This window comes from Trichosurus vulpecula, chromosome 4 (assembly GCF_011100635.1).
Source record: "Trichosurus vulpecula isolate mTriVul1 chromosome 4, mTriVul1.pri, whole genome shotgun sequence".
Classification (NCBI taxonomy): Eukaryota; Metazoa; Chordata; class Mammalia; order Diprotodontia; family Phalangeridae; genus Trichosurus; species Trichosurus vulpecula.
The window spans coordinates 386,824,657-386,841,371 of NC_050576.1; the positions used below are offsets into that span (position 1 = coordinate 386,824,657).

Below are 16,715 nucleotides of genomic sequence, written 5' to 3' on the forward strand. Positions count from 1 at the left end.
AAAAACGGGATGAGGGGAACCATCTCCATATCAGGGGCCTAGCCAGTAGAGGAAGCTTTGGCTTTTGCACACTTTACAAAAACGATCTCCCAAATTCCTTCTGGCCAAGCACATCGCCAGAGGAAATGAAAACTAGGAAAACAATTTGCACATAGAACAATGAAGTATGGTTTCACTTTGGTTTCAAGCATAAATATAAATTTGGTTCTCAAAAAGGGGAGGATATTTAAAAGCAGAGATTGCAGTCTGGTATTTTACTATTTTAAATGAACAACTATAACTAAGTTCTACTTTTTCTGTACTTGAGCGTGCTTCAGCAATAGAAAAGCCGTGGGAAAGCAAAGATACAGCTGTTTCCAGGCAAATGGCCCAGAACTGGTTCCAGCATCAACCACCAGAGTCTCCTGGATAACGAGGGAAACACACGCCCAAAGCGACTCACATGCACATGTGTGTGGGGGGCTGGTTGAGTGCGTGTGGTGTGTGTACACTAGTTTACAGCTTGTGAAGGATCCCGGGACTTCATGCAGGTGAATTATTCTTCGACACATTCTGCGCAAAAATGATGTCCATGTAAATTTCATTTGGGTTCCTAGCCCCAATTTAAACCACCACAGAAAGCGCTAAGCTGGTTTCTTCTTTCCCCCGGCTCCCACCATGAACACCCAGATGAGTTCACTAAACTATCTCCTGCCTAACTAAAACAAAGAACGGTCTGTAATGGATGCACTCGCTGCCTACAGAGCAGCTCGAAGCCCAGAGAACGGCCCAAAGAAATCCACCTTGCATGGTGGCATGTTGGCCCAAAGTGAAGTTCCCGGGTCAGCGATCCGGGGGCTCCCGGCCCGAAATCAGCCAGAAGAGCTAAGCGGACAAAGGGACTGGGCGGCAGGGGCTGGGGTGAGCAGGAGCAGGAGGGGCTGCGGGGCGAGGGGGGAACGCCTGTACAGTACTCACCTTTGCAGCTGCTTTGCTCCGCTCCTCGTTGAGCAGGAGGGCAGTCAGCAGCAGCAGCAGCCAAACAACCGGCCGTGGACTCATCCTCCTCCACCTCCCGGGATAGCACCGTGAGCCGACTGGTCAGCTTGGACTCGGCACCCACCCCCCGCGGGCGAGGCAGTTTCCTAGCCGGCTCTGCCGCGGGGTCCCTGGGCGGGAGGCTGGCGTTCACTCTCGGGGAGCCGGTGCGTGCTCACTCGACATCGTCCCTGGCGCTTCTGCTCTGCGCCAGCTCCTCCAGAGTCAGAGACTTAGAGCTGATCGCGTAGCTCCCCTAATTTGTTGGCGCTGTTCCCTCCCCTTTGGAGTGCGCGGGCGGCGTTTCAAATGGGAGGACCCTACTCTGTGCGTGTATGAGAGAGGGGGAGAGAGGAAGACAGAGAGTCAGAGAGAGAAGAAGAGAGAGCTTATGCTGGTAAGTAAAGAAGTCAGTCTCTCTATCCTTTTAAAGCTTTCAGCTTCCTTAGCCACCCCAGCGGTTCTGCTCCGGTCCCTGGGTAAAACCTACGGAGCTGGGAGCTCTCCCTCTCCCAGCTTCTAAAGCCAGGATTTCGCGAGTAGGGGAGGGACCTCAGGGAACGAGGAGAGGAGAGGCGGAGGAGGGGGGTGGGGAGAGGAGAGTGCCCTCCCTGTGTTTGTGTATCTCTGGCTTTTGCCTGCCACTTCCACTGGGAGACTCAGTTCTGAAAAGGAAAATGCCTGCACCCCACAGCCCCTAAGTCCTGGCCTGGAAAGGTGAGTGTGGCCCCGCGGAGGAGATCTGGGAGCGCTGAGCCCCGGGGATGGGAGGGCTAGAAGTTTGAGGGAACCCGGACTCCAGCGCAGACTCTGGTGCAGCTCTCTACGAGTTTGGACTGGGAAAGAGAGAGGAAGAGGAAAGGGAGATTTGTTTGATTCCATATGAGACATTGCTGCCTAAGAGGAAAGGGCTTCTCCCCTTCACTGCCCCTAAAGAGGGAAATCCAGGTTCCAGGAAAACTCCATGCAGGAGGGGATGGAGAGACGCCGGCATTCTGGGCTGCCAGCACTACTCTCTTTGCACGAGTGCCAGGTGGAGAAGAGAGAAAAGAAACCGTGATGTCAACCTCATTATTTTTTTTTATTTTGTGTCTTGGTATCTACTTCCAGGCTAAAAGGGCTCTCCAGTCCTGAGAGCCGGGGGGCTGCTCCGGTGGCCCAGGGATCGGCGTTCCGGGGCTCTGAGGGGCAGTACCTGTTGGGAGAATGGGCAGTAGAATGGACCCAACTTCCAGAGTTGCCCTTCAGCGGTAAGACCTTTCCCCCCTGCCCTTTCTCTCCCATTGGACTTAGATGTGTTAATTTTGAGAACCACTTTTCAAAAACTGTGTCTTTCTCCCACTTTCTCTCGTGTAGGTGTCTGCTGCTGTTCGTGCTGATCGTAGTGCTAACTGAGAGGGCACACGCTGTAAGTACTCAGGCCCTTTTCTCTACGTTTTAATTATGGCGCCATAGAGTTATGAACCGCAGGTATCTTTGACAAAAAGCTGCTCGTGGTTGGAGGAGGGGTGCATGTGCTGTATGCACCGACTACTAGGTCTCCCAGCACTGCCATATGAAAGTTTGTTTTAGAAGTACTTTTCATCTCTCAGTTCTTCCCTGCTGGTGTTAGTCTGCAACTACCTAGCAAAGGACCCGGCTTTGGCTGTTACACAATATACAGCAAGGAATTAAAAACATAGCCAAAGGCCATCATTTTCCTTTGGAGTAGGCATGCCCCAGACACTTGCAAAGAGACTAGGGTGTGAGCCACGTGGCTGGGAGTAACAAATAGTTGAAGGGAAGAAAAGAAGTTTGTGTTTTTTTTTTTGTTTTGTTTTTTACCTAAATACATGCAGGAGTCTGGAGGATGGCTGTTTCCTCTTTAGTTTGCTTTTGTACCTGATTTTAAGGGGGGGTCAGAGAGATACTGGATTCACTAAAATAAGAAAGAAAATCAAAGAAAATATGCATGCTTCCACCTAGTTTTGAATCTATTCTTTGAAAGGCAACCCTCAGTTCTGTTGCTTACTAGCTGTGTGGCCTTGAGGCAGTCCCCGAACTTTTTCTGAGCCTCAGTTTCCTCATCTGTAAAAAAGATACTTTCCATCTCTAAAACTGTGGTCCTATGACCTTAGAGCCAGGTGAAGTGATAAAAAGCATCCCTGACACTGAACTCTCCCTTAGTTTAGAAATAAACTCTAAAGGAGTTAAATTTTTTACTTTACTTTTCTGGGCATATCATATAAAATTCAGTAGGTTGAGTACACAATATTTAACCAAACCAAAATTATTAAGATCTTTTGTCCAGCTCCTTCTCTCCACCTTCTATTTTCTTTAGTATTTCTTCAGAATTGTAATGTAATTGGTCAAGATATTCTCAGTCAAAATTATTCCAGAAAAAAACATTTTTTGCTCCTTCTGCACACATGCATACACAATGCTTTGTAAGACAGCCAGTCCATTGCAATTTTGGACAGTACTAATTATAAGACCATTTTTCCTTAAATTCAGCCAGGATTTGCCTCCCGGTAATTTCCATTCATTGGTCATTTTAACCTCTGAAGTCACACAATGTCCAACCCCTCTTCTACATCACAGCTCTGGATGCGGGATGCGTGATTTTTCTTTTAACCACGAACCTCTTCCCACACCAAATAGCTTTCTTGTTATCATTCTCTTCTCCCCTCTTTCCTTCCAATTATAAAGATTCTCCTGAATTAGGCTTATGATTTGGACTTATTTTTATGCTTTTTCCACTCCATCTTTGCCTTCTATTTGGTTTTAAGGTCAGAATCAACCATGTAGAAATTAGGCCATTGTAGTTAGGTTTATGGGGAAAGGCTCCAGTGTTTGTGAAATGAATAAATTTACGTAGAAAATCTGCATATTTGAAGGAATTTTTAAAATTCATTTCTCATAAAAGAGATAGAATATCTTTCTGCCCTTTTGTAGTAATTATAGCCCCATGTGTTACTGCAAACCACTAGTTGGGCTAATTTCTCAATATTTTAATTTCAGCTCTGTTTCACATGAGTTTTGGTAGCAAAACAAAAAGATAGACAAGGCATTATAAAGGCTCTGGCTAAAAAAAATAGCTGTGGTTTTTCGGGGTTGACTAAAATTTAGATATTAGAAGTCCATCGCCCTTTTTCTGCTTTACTTGAATCTGAGTACAACTAGGTCCTGATTAGTATGAATAATGAATCCTGTGAAGTGGTTACATTATTTGAATTCACACCTCATATTTCTCGTGGGTTGGAACCAATTACCATATTTTACATAATTATAACTTTGAGTAATATGTATCCAAATACATGCAACCATTTCTTGGAATTCATTATTTGCACTAATCAGGGACTATCTGTAGCCGGGAATGTGGATTTTGGCAAACCAAGCCATTGATGGCATTCTTTATGCTTATATTACACAAAGAAGTTGCCCTCAGATTTATGACCCCCAAAGTAGCTTTGATGTGCAATCTCAAAAGAAGTGAATGGCAAAAACAAAAGAAAAGGATTAGGAAGGTCTTTTGAGGATTTTGTTTTTTTGCCTTAAAAAGAAAATACCAGACTGTATTGGGAGAGAATGTTTTGGGGACTCTGCAAAAAATGACTAAGTATAATATATGGTTTTATGGTTAACCATGAATTAGGGTTTATATTCCTGCTCACTTCTGACATTAGCTGACTGTGAACAAGTCTAGTAATCTTTCTTAGACTTGCTTCATTTGAAAAATGGGACTCATGATCACAATAATAGCATTTATTATTGTTCGGTCCCTTTTCAGTCCTGTCTGACTCTTCGTGACCCCATCTGCAGTTTTCTTGGCAGAGATACTGGAGCAGTTTGCCATTTTCTTCTGCAGCACTTACTTATAGGATCATATATTTAGAGCTAAAAGGGAGGCCATTGAGTCTAACCCCTTCGTTGTACAGATAAGAAAGATGGCTCCACGATTTCAAAGGACTTGCTTAGGATCACACAGCCAGAAAATGTCAGGAAAGAGATGAACTTAGATGTTTCTGACTCCAAGTCCAGTGCACTATCCCCCTAGAAGCCTCGCCACTGTGTTGCTGGCAGAATCAAATGAGAAAATGTACATAAAGCATAAAGCGCTATGTGAAATGGGGTGTGATTGCCATCACTGTTATCCTTCCTTCCCATGGAACTAGGGCCCATAACCTTATTTGTCTTCATTATGTAGGAACTGTAGAAAGAACACTGGATTTGGAGTCAGAATACCTGGGTTCAAGTCTCGGCTATTGACTTAGATGACTTTACACAACTCATTTAGCCTTTCCAGATCTCAATTTCTTCATCTGCACCTAGAAAATCAATTTATCTAACATTCGTATGGTGCTTTATGATCTGCCAAGCACTTTATATACATTATTTCATTCAAACCTTGCACCAACTTTATGAGGGAGATGCTTCTGTTATCCTTGTGACTTGCTCAGGGTCAAACCACTAGTACATATCTAAGGTGAGATCTGAATACAGGTCCTCCTGATTCTTTAAGTGGAATGCTTTAACTGCCAAACCATTCCCCTCTGGTAAGGATTAAGAACTCTGACTGAGAATGTAATACAGGTCTGAATCAGTGTAGGCCATCAAAGAATGACAGTGATGGTCTAGAAAAAAGATGCAGTCCTAGGAAACAGAAGATCGAGCCTTGTTGACCTAAAATTTGTGGCATTGGGCAAGACATTTAACCACATTTTTTTCACCATCTATTATCTGAGAAATAATATCTCTTTCCTGCTAGAAGGAAGGGAGCATCTATGCATGGGCTTGTTGTAAGGACTAAATGGGTGAAATACAGCTGATAGGCGAGAAAAGTGCTTTAGAAACTCTAAATATTGTATAATTGTAAACTATTGTCTCTTTTTATACCTGCCTTCTGGATCTATTAAAACTCACCCTATTTGTGCCCTGAAAAAAATGGCTTATAATACACAGTTTTACAGTTAAACAAGAATTTTCCTAAAAACAATCCCATGAGGTAAGTACTACCAAATATTATTGTATCCATCTTATGGATAAGGAGAATTGAGGCTCAGAAAGGCTAAGTGACTTGCCTTATGTGTGGATTATCCTAAGAAGTAGTGGAACTGGGACACAAACCTTCTGATTGCAAGTCCAATGTGTTTACCACTATGTCACGTTGCCTCTTTCCCCTGGTTTCGCTGACGCTCTTACTTTTGAGTATGACAGTTCACACCTCTCTGGTTCACTCATTGTCTAGTTGCTAGACTGTTGGTCCAGCATCTAAGCATCCAGGTTCATCTGCCAGTTGAGTTAACCATTGAGTCTGTTTCTTGATCTCCAAAATGGGGACATTAACTTTTTTTTTAATCAGACGATATTTGGAAAGTATTTTGCGATTGTTAAAGATATATCAATGGGTAGTTAAATATGCATTTTGTATCTGTCACATTTAGAGCTAGGCCAATGCATTTGTTAAAACAAAAGTTTAAAAATACCACTCCCTCTAGGACCACTATTCAAGAATCGTACCATACTGTCCCACAGAGACTTTGAAGCTTTGCTATAACCCAGTCTGTGATTTACCACAAAATACCTACATGAAAATAGAATTTTATGGCACTAAAAATAGAATCATTTATGTAAAGTGATACTAAAAAGAATCCATATGCTCCCTGCATGTTGCATCCTAGGAAGCAGCTTGCCTTTCCCTCCCTGGTCTAGGTTCTGGTTGAGGCTATTTACAATGAGCATTGTTATCCTGTTGTATATGTTTTATTAGCATGCTCATTTTAAAGCAAGGAATGTTTCACTCTTATCATCTTTAAAATGGAGTAATACCTTCCCTTGATGTTAGCTACCTGACAGGTCTGTTAGAAACAGGGTAATGTAATGGGAACATTGCATCTGGAGTCAGAGGACCAAGTAGACCACTTACTAGATGGGTGACCTTGGGCAAGTCACTTAACTTTGGGGGACCTTAGCTCCTTCACCTTTAAAAAAGATAGAAGTCCCTTTGAACTCTAAATCTGTAATCCAGTCTGTGAAAGTATTTTGCAAAGTTTAAAACTTTGTGAGGTATCATTTGTTGAAAGATTCTCTCCCTCCCCCAATTATGACAGGCTCACCTATCTCAATTTGCTTTCATGCCTAAAAATACCTACTCATTTCCCATGCTTCTCAGGGACCAAAATTCTCTAGTAACTTATAGCAAGAGGAGTCATCCTACTCTGAATAGAGCAGCTTACAGCTGAAGCAGCTGGAAATGGACAAGCACAGATGTGGGAGAGTAAATGTTTGGCTAACTTCAAGCTACTTTAGCAGTAATTTTGTTCCATTCTGGGTCAGATGGCATATTAATAGTCAAAAGTACAGCAGAGTGCCCAAAGTTTTCCCTTCTGCTTATGACTTTCTCCTCTTAATCTCAGCAAATCTGAAACATAGTAAAAGTCCCAACCAATGCCCAGAGTGGAATTCAATTTATTTTCATCCTGCTGCTCAATTACCCAGGCCAGAAAGCAGAAGGGGAAGGAAGAAGCAGCAGGATTTAATGCCAAAGGGAAGCAGAAATAGAAAAGGAAAGGGAGTTACCATTTGGCTTAAGAGAATGCACAACTACAGCCTCTCACTTCTATTTGATCTTATGCCCTTTTCTGAATACTGTATACCAATGCCTTAGAAGGTCATTGAGCACATGTATAACATACAGAACTGTAGAAATGCACAGCTGGCCAGCCAGCCAAAGCTACATACACCTGCAATCTCTGCTACTGGGGGAAGGTGAGACTGACGGTTCATTTGAACTCAGGAGTTCTGAGCCAAAGAAATACTGGTCTGTCTACACTGTCTGGGACCAATATAGTGAGGCCCAAGAGTGGAAGGCCACAGATTGCTTAAAGAGGAATGAGCAGGACAGTTCAGAAAAATGGAAGGAAAGAAAGAAGGAAGGGGGGTGAAAAGGAGGGAGGGAGGAAAGGAGGAAGGAAGAAAGAAGGAAGGAAGGACCACACATCTATATATCTATATCCTATGTTGTTTGATCATTTTTTAGTTGTGTTTCACTCTTCATGACCCCATCTGGGGTTTTCTTGACAAAAATACTAGAGTTGTTTATCACTTCCTTCTCTAGATCATTTTGCAGATGAGGAAACTGAAGTGAACAGGGTTAAGTGACTTGCCTAGGGTCACACAGGTAGTACATGTCTAAGGCCAGATTTGAACTCAGGAAGATGAGTCTTCCTGACTCCAGCCTGATGCTCTATCCACTGTACCACCTAGCTACCCACCTATATCCTATATTGTGATTCATAAACAAACATGGGACATTCCATCTCCCAGCTGCATATATTTGCACAGGCTGATGCCTAGCATGCTCTCCACCCTCACCTCAGACTTTAGCTTCCCTGGCTTCCTTCAAGCCTCAGTTCAAATCCCCTTTTCTGCAGGAGGCCTTTCCTGGTTTGACCACCGCCCCCCTTTCATTCCCTCCCCTCTACGATTATCTTCTACTGACACTGTATATAACTTGCCGTATATAGTTATGTGCACAACTAGTAATAACATAGTAATAATATCTTCACTTGATATTAATTACTTGACAGGAGTGTAAGGAACACTTTATTAGAGATAGGATGATACAGTGGGACCGATACTGCATGTGGTGTCAGAGGACCAATTCTGCTACTTGATATCTGTGTGACCTTGGGCTAATCATTTAACTTTTGGGGGACCTTAGCTCTTTCATCTTTAAAACAGACTTGATGGCCTTTGAAGTCCCTTTAAGCTCTAAATGTATGATCCAATCAATGAAAGCACTTTGTAAAGGGTAAAACATTGAAGTTTTTTCCTCAATTAGAATGTGGCTCCTTGAGACCAGAGACTTTTTCCCCCTTCTTTTGCATCCCAAGCATTTAGCACAGTATCTTATATAAGCAAGTGCTTAGTAAATTTTTCTTGACTGATTGACCAAACAACTCCAGCAGCAGCATTTTAATCATTTTTACTCACTTAAGTAGGCCAGGTGGAAGCCTTGGAGATCAAGAGATTCAGTTCTGAGTTACTCTGGGAGGAAGGGCATTCCAGAGAACAAAGCATTTGCAAGATCAAATGTTTAGCCTGTCAGGCAGACAACCTAACAATCTCAGCTGTGGGAAAGGTGCATAGGAAGACAGGGTCTAAATGATCTAGAGTTTTCTAGGTTGCCATGAGCCATCAGCGGAGTCTGTAGAGCACAGGTGGTGTGTACAGCAGGAAACTGGGAATTGTAAGCTGGATTCTGTACTTGGAAGTTTCCAGATGGTCTTCCAGACCATGATGCCACATCCTCCCTCCCCCCACCCCCCCACCCCAGATCAGCAAGGTTCTCTCGCCTTTATAAGCCCCACTGGCAAACAATGAGAAAGTTCAAGTCACAAGGCATTTTTTTTTCTCTATCATTCTGGGTACTCCAACTCCGTAATTTGAAAGAGATGTGGTGTCCCCCACATTTCTGCCCCTACCTGGTTTAAAGTCTGAACCTCCAGGCAGAGAAAAAAATTCAAAAAACTCCACCTCTCTACTGTTTTGTTAATTGAAAAATAAGCATATCTAAAACCCTCTGGGGGATAGATTCTGGGAGGGCTTCTTGGGTGGTATTTATGCCAATGTCTCCAGTAAAATGTTAAGAATAATAAACATCTCACATCTAGTGATCTTCAGGTAGAACTGAATGGAAAGGGGGTATGATACAACAAAGAATGAAAAAAAAGACTGGCATAATCAGCAGTTTACATTTAAAGCCAGATATTTTTTAAAAGGAAACCTTAAGAGAAAGAAACAAACTACAGAATAGAGCAAGAGGAAATTAATAAAATAAACAAAAAAAATTGCTGTTGTGGGCAGGAAGTTTGGGGCTTAAAAATAAAACAATAAGGAAAAATGGCAAATGGAAATGGGGTGCAAGCTTTCTACATTGTGTGCTATTTTATGTGGTTTAGATGTTGCTATGAAGAAAAATACAGCAGTTTGGGGGAGTCAGGAATAATAGTTAACTTTAGTATAGCATTTTAGGATTATATAGCACCTACGTTTGCTTCTCACAAACACTCTTTGAAACACATAGTACATGTAGTACTAAGGTCTCCCAAAATTCTCCAGCTAGTAATTCCGAGAGGGCTGGACTGTCAAACCCAAAGCTTTTAGATGAGCTTTCCAGAATTCTTTCAATTAAACCAGTCACGGTAGAGAGGGGAGAGAGACTTGGAGCTATATTTCTCTCCCAGCTCACTCCTTTCACCCCTTCTGAATCCAGTCAGTAAACAAGCATTTATTACATGTTTACTATATATCACAGACTGTACTAAGCATGGAGAATACAAAGAAAAGCTCAAAATATGGTCCCTGCCCTCAAAAAGCTCAAATTCTAAAGGGGGGAAGCAACATGCAAATAAATATGTACATACAAATGTAACTAGGAAGTCACCTCAAAGGAAAGAAACTGGGGGAGGGGAGCAGGAAAGTCCTCTTTCAGAAGGTGGGATCTGAACTGAGTCTTGAAAGAAGCCAGGAGAGGAGGGAGAGTGTGAGGGACAGCCATAGAAAGGCACAAAGTCAGAAGGTGGAATGTCTTGTGAAAAGAATAAGAGTTCCAGTGTTCTTTATCAAAGAGGAGTAGCCTAGGCGAGAAAAGAGTAGGAACAAGGCCAAGTGCTTTAAAAGCCAAAGATTTTATATTTGATCCTGGAGATAGTCAAGAGTCACTAAAATTTGTTGATATGAGCTGGTCAGACCAGCTCTTTATGTAGGAAGCTCTCTTTGGCCGCTGAGGGGAAGATGGACTGGATTGAGGAGGCCAAATATAGGTTTTCTGTTCTTGATTTCATCCTGGCCATAAATAATATAATCTATTGATTGGGAGCCCTCATCGTCTCAACTGGCAAACAATGGCCTAGAGGTCTGAGAGCAATAAAGTCTGATCCCACCTATGGTCCTAACCCGCTGTATAACCTCTAAGCAAACTACTTAACATATTTTGAGTTCAATTATTCCCAAAGGGTAGGTTGTAGACTAGCTGCCTAGATAAATGCCTCCATGGGTAGTGCAGGTATAGAAATGATGAAGCCTTGGAGTAGAAAGATAGGAAGAGATAGGAATTCAGAGATGGGGTTGTATCTTCTGTACTCCTCTTATGACTTGATGAAAATTAATTAGCCAAACTCTTTCCGTTCTCCCTGTAAAAATGGAAATTGGAATGCTCGTCTAGTTAGGTCTCTTGTGTGTTGGTCAACTGTGTTAATTTGGAGAAGTGTCTTGATTGCCTATGATATGCTTTTTGTCTATAGTGATGTTCCTTTTTTCTGAATGAATGAATGCAAAAGCATTTTTAAGCACCTACATGTACAAAGGACCATGCTAAGTGCTGGAGATATAATTTGAAAAGAAAGGTGATAAGACTTGTTCTCAAAGAGTTTACATTCTAATCAGGAGAAGATAAGTGGTTTTATTCGCAAGTCAGTTGGCAATGCATCTTTTTAATATGTTTCCACTGACAAAACTGCATTCACTTCTGATCTTGAATTTTTTAAATTTAATAGTACCAGGGACTAGAATGATGACCTTTTTGGGTTATGAGTTTGTCTCCTAAATATATTTAGCTGCTCATCCAAGCTTCATGCCATTTTCAGATAGGATAGACCAAGCCAGGGGTGGGGAACCTGCAGCCTCGAGGCCCCATGTGGTCCTCTAGGTCCTCAAGTGCAGCCCTCTCTCTGAATGCCATTTATGGTTACACTTCAGTGCTGTTTCTTAATCAGAGTAATTATAAAATTTAAACTGAGGTTGTGGAGGCTGAGATCATAATGTGATCATTATGTATAGCCATTCTTTGTCATCCAATCTCTTCATAACAAAAAAAAAAAAACTTATCTCAAGCCCAGAATAAAAACAGTTCTCATGCTTCACATGGCCCCCTACTTGATTTCCTTATCTGCACTCAGCCAGTGCCTACTGTTTGTCTTCTGATTACCTTTAAAATGAAGCTAGAATCTTAGGGAGACCAAGTAGGTTTCCTAGGTTCCTACTGATATGGTCTGGGATGGAATTTCAGAGGAAGTATAGACATTTTCCAACCTGCTAGAGGAACTCTGTCTCCTCTAACTTCGGATAACCCCTCACATACTCTTTCTCCCTACCTCCAGCAGCACTAGTTCCAGCTTCTAGTGTTGCCCTGGACAAGAGAAAGGAAAGGGAGGACGTGGATATGTCCTAGACAGACTGGTGAGAGTTGAGGTGGGGAAGGGGAAAAATGGCTGCCACAGCCACTCATGACCCTGATTGCTTTTCATTGATGACCTGAAGCCTGATCCTCACTATACCACACACACACGCACGCACGCACGCACGCATGCACTCGTTCACACATGCATGCACCCACTCAAGAGTGAACACAAATGACCAAACATCTTTCTATCACCCCCAAATTCCCACCCAAATTCTTAATTTTTCTTAATCACCTGGAAGTGCTAGTGCCAGCATCTATTTCAGGTGCATTATGGGTTTAATAGGGTTATAGAATTTGAATCTAGGTTCTCTGACTCCAAATCTGGCACTCTATAACCATCAAAGATCCCATTCCATCATTTTACAAATGAGGAAATTCAGGCACAAAGAAATTAAGAGATTTGTCTGTGGCCATACCGATTACCATCATTCACAGAACTCTGACTTTTGCCATGTATATAACATGATTTTTCCACAGGGGGAAACACACACACATATACATACACACACACATATGTGTCTGTGTGTATGTTGGCATTCTAAACAGCCCACTTAATTGTGGAACAGAATCCTTTGGTTGGTAAAATCAGAGACACTACATTTTGTTTAGCTAATTGTAAGAAGAAGAAATTGTACTCAAGTGAATGTAGTGGGAAGGAGGTTCTGATACTTCAACGCAGCCTATTTATTTTCCCATTCCCTTCCTTCCACCTCAGGTCCCTAGATACAGCCAATTGTGTTACTAGACCAAAATGTTGATTTTTAACCTTGGTAGGGCTTAGTCAAATGTCACCAAAATTGAGACTGCCCAGGATATAGCTTGAAAAGAAGTCAGCAGCACTGTAGAGGCCCTTGAAGATGTCAGCAGTCTGCATGTTTTTCAAACGATTACTGCTTGCTTCCTAGCACTCTTGAACCAAGCAACTTCTGAAAGAATAAAGCTGACAACTGAAAACGCTGACGCACAGATCCATGAAATAGTGTATTAAAAGCAAATCTAGCTGGTGAGAATGGAATGCGGTCCCTCCAGACCATTCTTTTCTCTATCTAGTTAAGGAAACATAAGTACTGTTAATTCAACCTTTGACTAGTGCTAACTTTAAAAATCCAGCAGGAATGGTTCCTAAGCTTGGATTAAAAGGACTTTTTTGTCCCCGTTGAATTGGGTGGGGCACTGTGTGGGGAGAGGAAAGGAAAAGCATCTTAATGGAGTTTCCATACTGCCTCAGATCTCTCCTGCAGGCCTCCAGTAGGACACTACAATAGACTCCCTTTTCTTGATTGGGTAGGTCAAATGAGTGCACAGTTATGTTTCACAGGCTTGTGGAGGAATGGTAAGTTTGCATAATAGTTTTGCTTCGAGGGAGACATTAAACATTAACATGGAGTACATGCAACCTTAGTTAATGCTCACACACTCTCATTGTCATTTCAAAGCACTAAATGACCTCAGGAATAGAAGGCATCTCTATATCCTTATGTGCTTCATAGAGAAGAATCTAGGTCCAGCTGGGCTCAATGATTTCTGTGGTTGGGTCTGTAATCCTGCTCTACCATGTCACATATCCATTTGGATGCCCAACTCAGATGTGGCAAATGGGGCAAGGGGATGGCTAGTGGAGCAGTAGCCTGAAACTTTTTTTGCTTTCTTCCTCCTGTCTTTCTCCCTTCATCCACACAGGCCCTCAGTCACGGAGTTGAGCACCAATGAACTCCAAACAGCAATTTCCAGTTAGGAATTAGGGAAAGGGGGTTAAAAGCAAAAACAATCTCTATTCTGTTATCCCTTTCCACCATCACCCCCAAACACTTGTTCCTATCACCACCCAAATTGTTGACAACCAGGGGAAGTGAACTGTTAGCACCCTCACCTAGATAGAAACAGGAGTGAGCAGGGTCAAGTATGGGTTGACCAAATTCCTCCAGACATATCTTGACCAAAGACACATGCTCACTAATCTCTGGTTTATGCATATATTATTCTCTCCCCAAAAAATATTTTTGAAAAAGAGGCTAGGGTCTGAGAGCCCTTATAATTCTGAAAGTGGGACCTTACTCTAGAAAAAGCTTTGAATTCTGAATCATGAAATCTAGGTTTCTACCAATGGCTTTGTAGCCCATTGGCTGTGTGACCTTGAATAAGTAGCAAGTCCTTTTCGCCTCAAACATTATACAAATTTCTAGAAATCTCATAGGCTGGCCAAGGCTCTGATTGATGCTCATAGGATTATAAATTAAGAACTAGAAGAAGCCTTAGAGATCAACCAGTCATGGATCATAGATTTATCCATCTAAAGCTAGAATGAAAATCAGAAGTCCTCAACTCTCTTTTTTACAGAAGAGGAAACTAAGGCCCAGAGAAGTTAAGTAATTTACTCGAAGCCTCACAAGTAGTAGTGTTCCAGGTCCAAGATTCAAACCCAGATCCTCTAACGCCAAATCCTTCACTCTATAACCATTAGCTGCTGAGAGCTCAAAATTATACACATTCTGCCTCCACTGCTACTTTTGCCCCTAAAACACACACTTCACAATTTGAATTTCTTTTCTCTTTCTTCCAGAATTTGAGGCATATTGCTATTCACCTTCAGAAGCTGATCTCTGATATTTTTTGATTAATACGTTGCTCCTTTAAAAAGGCTAACATAAGTTATTTGATAATGATTGCAGGTCAGGGAATAAATTCCCCATAAACAGGTTTTTATGACATTTTATTAATATGTCTTGATGCCACCCAGTAGAACTAGCCCTGTATTATGATAGAAGGAGCAGTGGTTTTCTGGGGGATGGGGGAGGAGAGAGAAGGATGCACATTTTTGCTCAGGGATTGTTCCAGCCCCACCCTTAAAATTCCTATTTGCTGCTTTTAAACAGTCAAGTGTTCCCTCTCTGTCAGAATTACATAAGAATTTCTTTTTCTAAACTGCACGTAATAATGTTCAAGTACCTATGGATGACTAATACCATTTGGAGATTTAAGTACTATTTTCCTACAGCTGTTTTTTGTGGAATGATTCCAGCATTGTGAGAACTCAGGATAAAGCTATTGCTAGTTGACTTGATCAAAGACATATGCTCACAAGGACACCTCAAAGCCTCTGGTTTATCCATTAAAACAAAAAGATGCTGATTAGCAGCTATTATGCAATAATTGCAAGCTGGTGTTGAGAAGGAACGGCACAGTAAACATCTGTGCAGCTTGGGCTCAAGCAAGCCAATAGCCAGTACTATTAACTCCTCCCTGCCCCCGATTCCTGCTGTGCTTCTGGCACCAAACTGTGGGAATAAAAATGAGCCCCCCCCCAATCCAAATGTGAGAAGCTACCAGCTAAGAGGGTCTATAATATTCCCCTGAGAATAGAATAGAATATTCCAATGTACTCTGCTGAAACTCTTGGCTATGATGAAGCTGTATAGTGTAGGCTGATACGAATTCCACCTTTTTAGAACCTCCTAAAGATGGAGCCTTCAGCTGGTGTATGTTAGCATGATCCTAGATACTTAGTTGATTCTGGAGTCCCTTTATTAGGCTTGCTGGGTCCTAGAGACACAGATTGAATATTTTGGGGTATAATTCTCATTGAATTTGAAGAATGGACTAGACATCCAAAATGTAAATGTTGTCTCTGGTACCAGGTTCTAGAGATGAATTTGATTGGAAAATCACTCACAAACTTGCGCTAATACAAATCTACATCCTCTAGAGGTACAGACTAATTGGATTTTCTGAACTAATCTTGTAGTTATGTCCAGGACTGAGTGAAGCATGCATAGTCTATATTCAGACATGGGGCTAGCCAAAGGGTATGTATATTGGAACAAATAGTTTATATATCTTCCTCCCAAAGGAACTGCATATAGAAATTCCAGGCTTCTAAATTCCTAAAGGAAGCACCTAGGAGGGTAGAATTATCTAATAATAGTGCAAGCATCCCTGGCTGGTGGAAATGTTATTTTTCCTAACTTTCAAATAGTTATCCTGATACCCATAGAGATGCAAATTTCTTGGGTTATTTTAGTCGTACCGGTCATCCATTCTCAGTTGGGATCCTTTTCCGATTGTTTTGCTTTTGTGATGATTATTTAAAATGCTCATGGCACTGCATAAAATATATTTGACTACGTTATCCATAAGTGGATTATGCACTTTGCAGATTTTTCTCCATGACCTTCAATTCAACAAACATTAATCAAGCGTCTTCTATGTTCAGAGCATTGCGACAGATACTGTGGAGGATGCAAAGATATAAGCTACAGCCTTATATTGAAGCAGCATATAATCTAATAGAGAATATACACTATGTACTCAAATAACTAAAATAAATGTTGAAAGAAAATCCTGAAAGAGAAGAAATTAACAGAAGAAATGCCTCATGACTTAAAGAATCAGGGAAAGCTCCAAGGAAGAGGTGATATTTGTGCTGAGTAGCATTTTAGAGGATTATAGAAAACTAGAAGAAACTTTAAAGAACATC

General features: G+C 41.8%; 2 protein-coding genes across 3 annotated transcripts in view; one reads left to right on the forward strand and one right to left on the reverse strand.

Annotated features, from left to right (window-relative positions):
• COL4A1 (collagen type IV alpha 1 chain) overlaps window positions 1-1,544 on the reverse strand; it is a 247,878-nt gene extending 246,334 nt beyond the window's left edge. Inside the window, exon 1 of the mRNA XM_036755107.1 lies at window positions 958-1,544. Within this exon, the coding sequence (XP_036611002.1) occupies window positions 958-1,041 (84 nt within the window). The 5' untranslated portion in view covers window positions 1,042-1,544. The remainder of the gene's footprint in view (window positions 1-957) is intronic.
• Window positions 1,355-16,715, forward strand: part of COL4A2 (collagen type IV alpha 2 chain) — a 291,784-nt gene continuing 276,423 nt past the window's right edge. The window contains exons 1-3 of one of the 2 annotated variants that reach the window (XM_036755105.1): window positions 1,355-1,414; window positions 2,128-2,267; window positions 2,374-2,425. In XM_036755105.1, the coding sequence (XP_036611000.1) occupies window positions 2,224-2,267; window positions 2,374-2,425 (96 nt within the window). In that variant the 5' untranslated portion in view covers window positions 1,355-1,414; window positions 2,128-2,223. Of the gene's footprint in view, window positions 1,415-1,661; window positions 1,735-2,127; window positions 2,268-2,373; window positions 2,426-16,715 lie in introns of those variants that run through there. The other variant, XM_036755106.1, reaches the window with a different exon arrangement.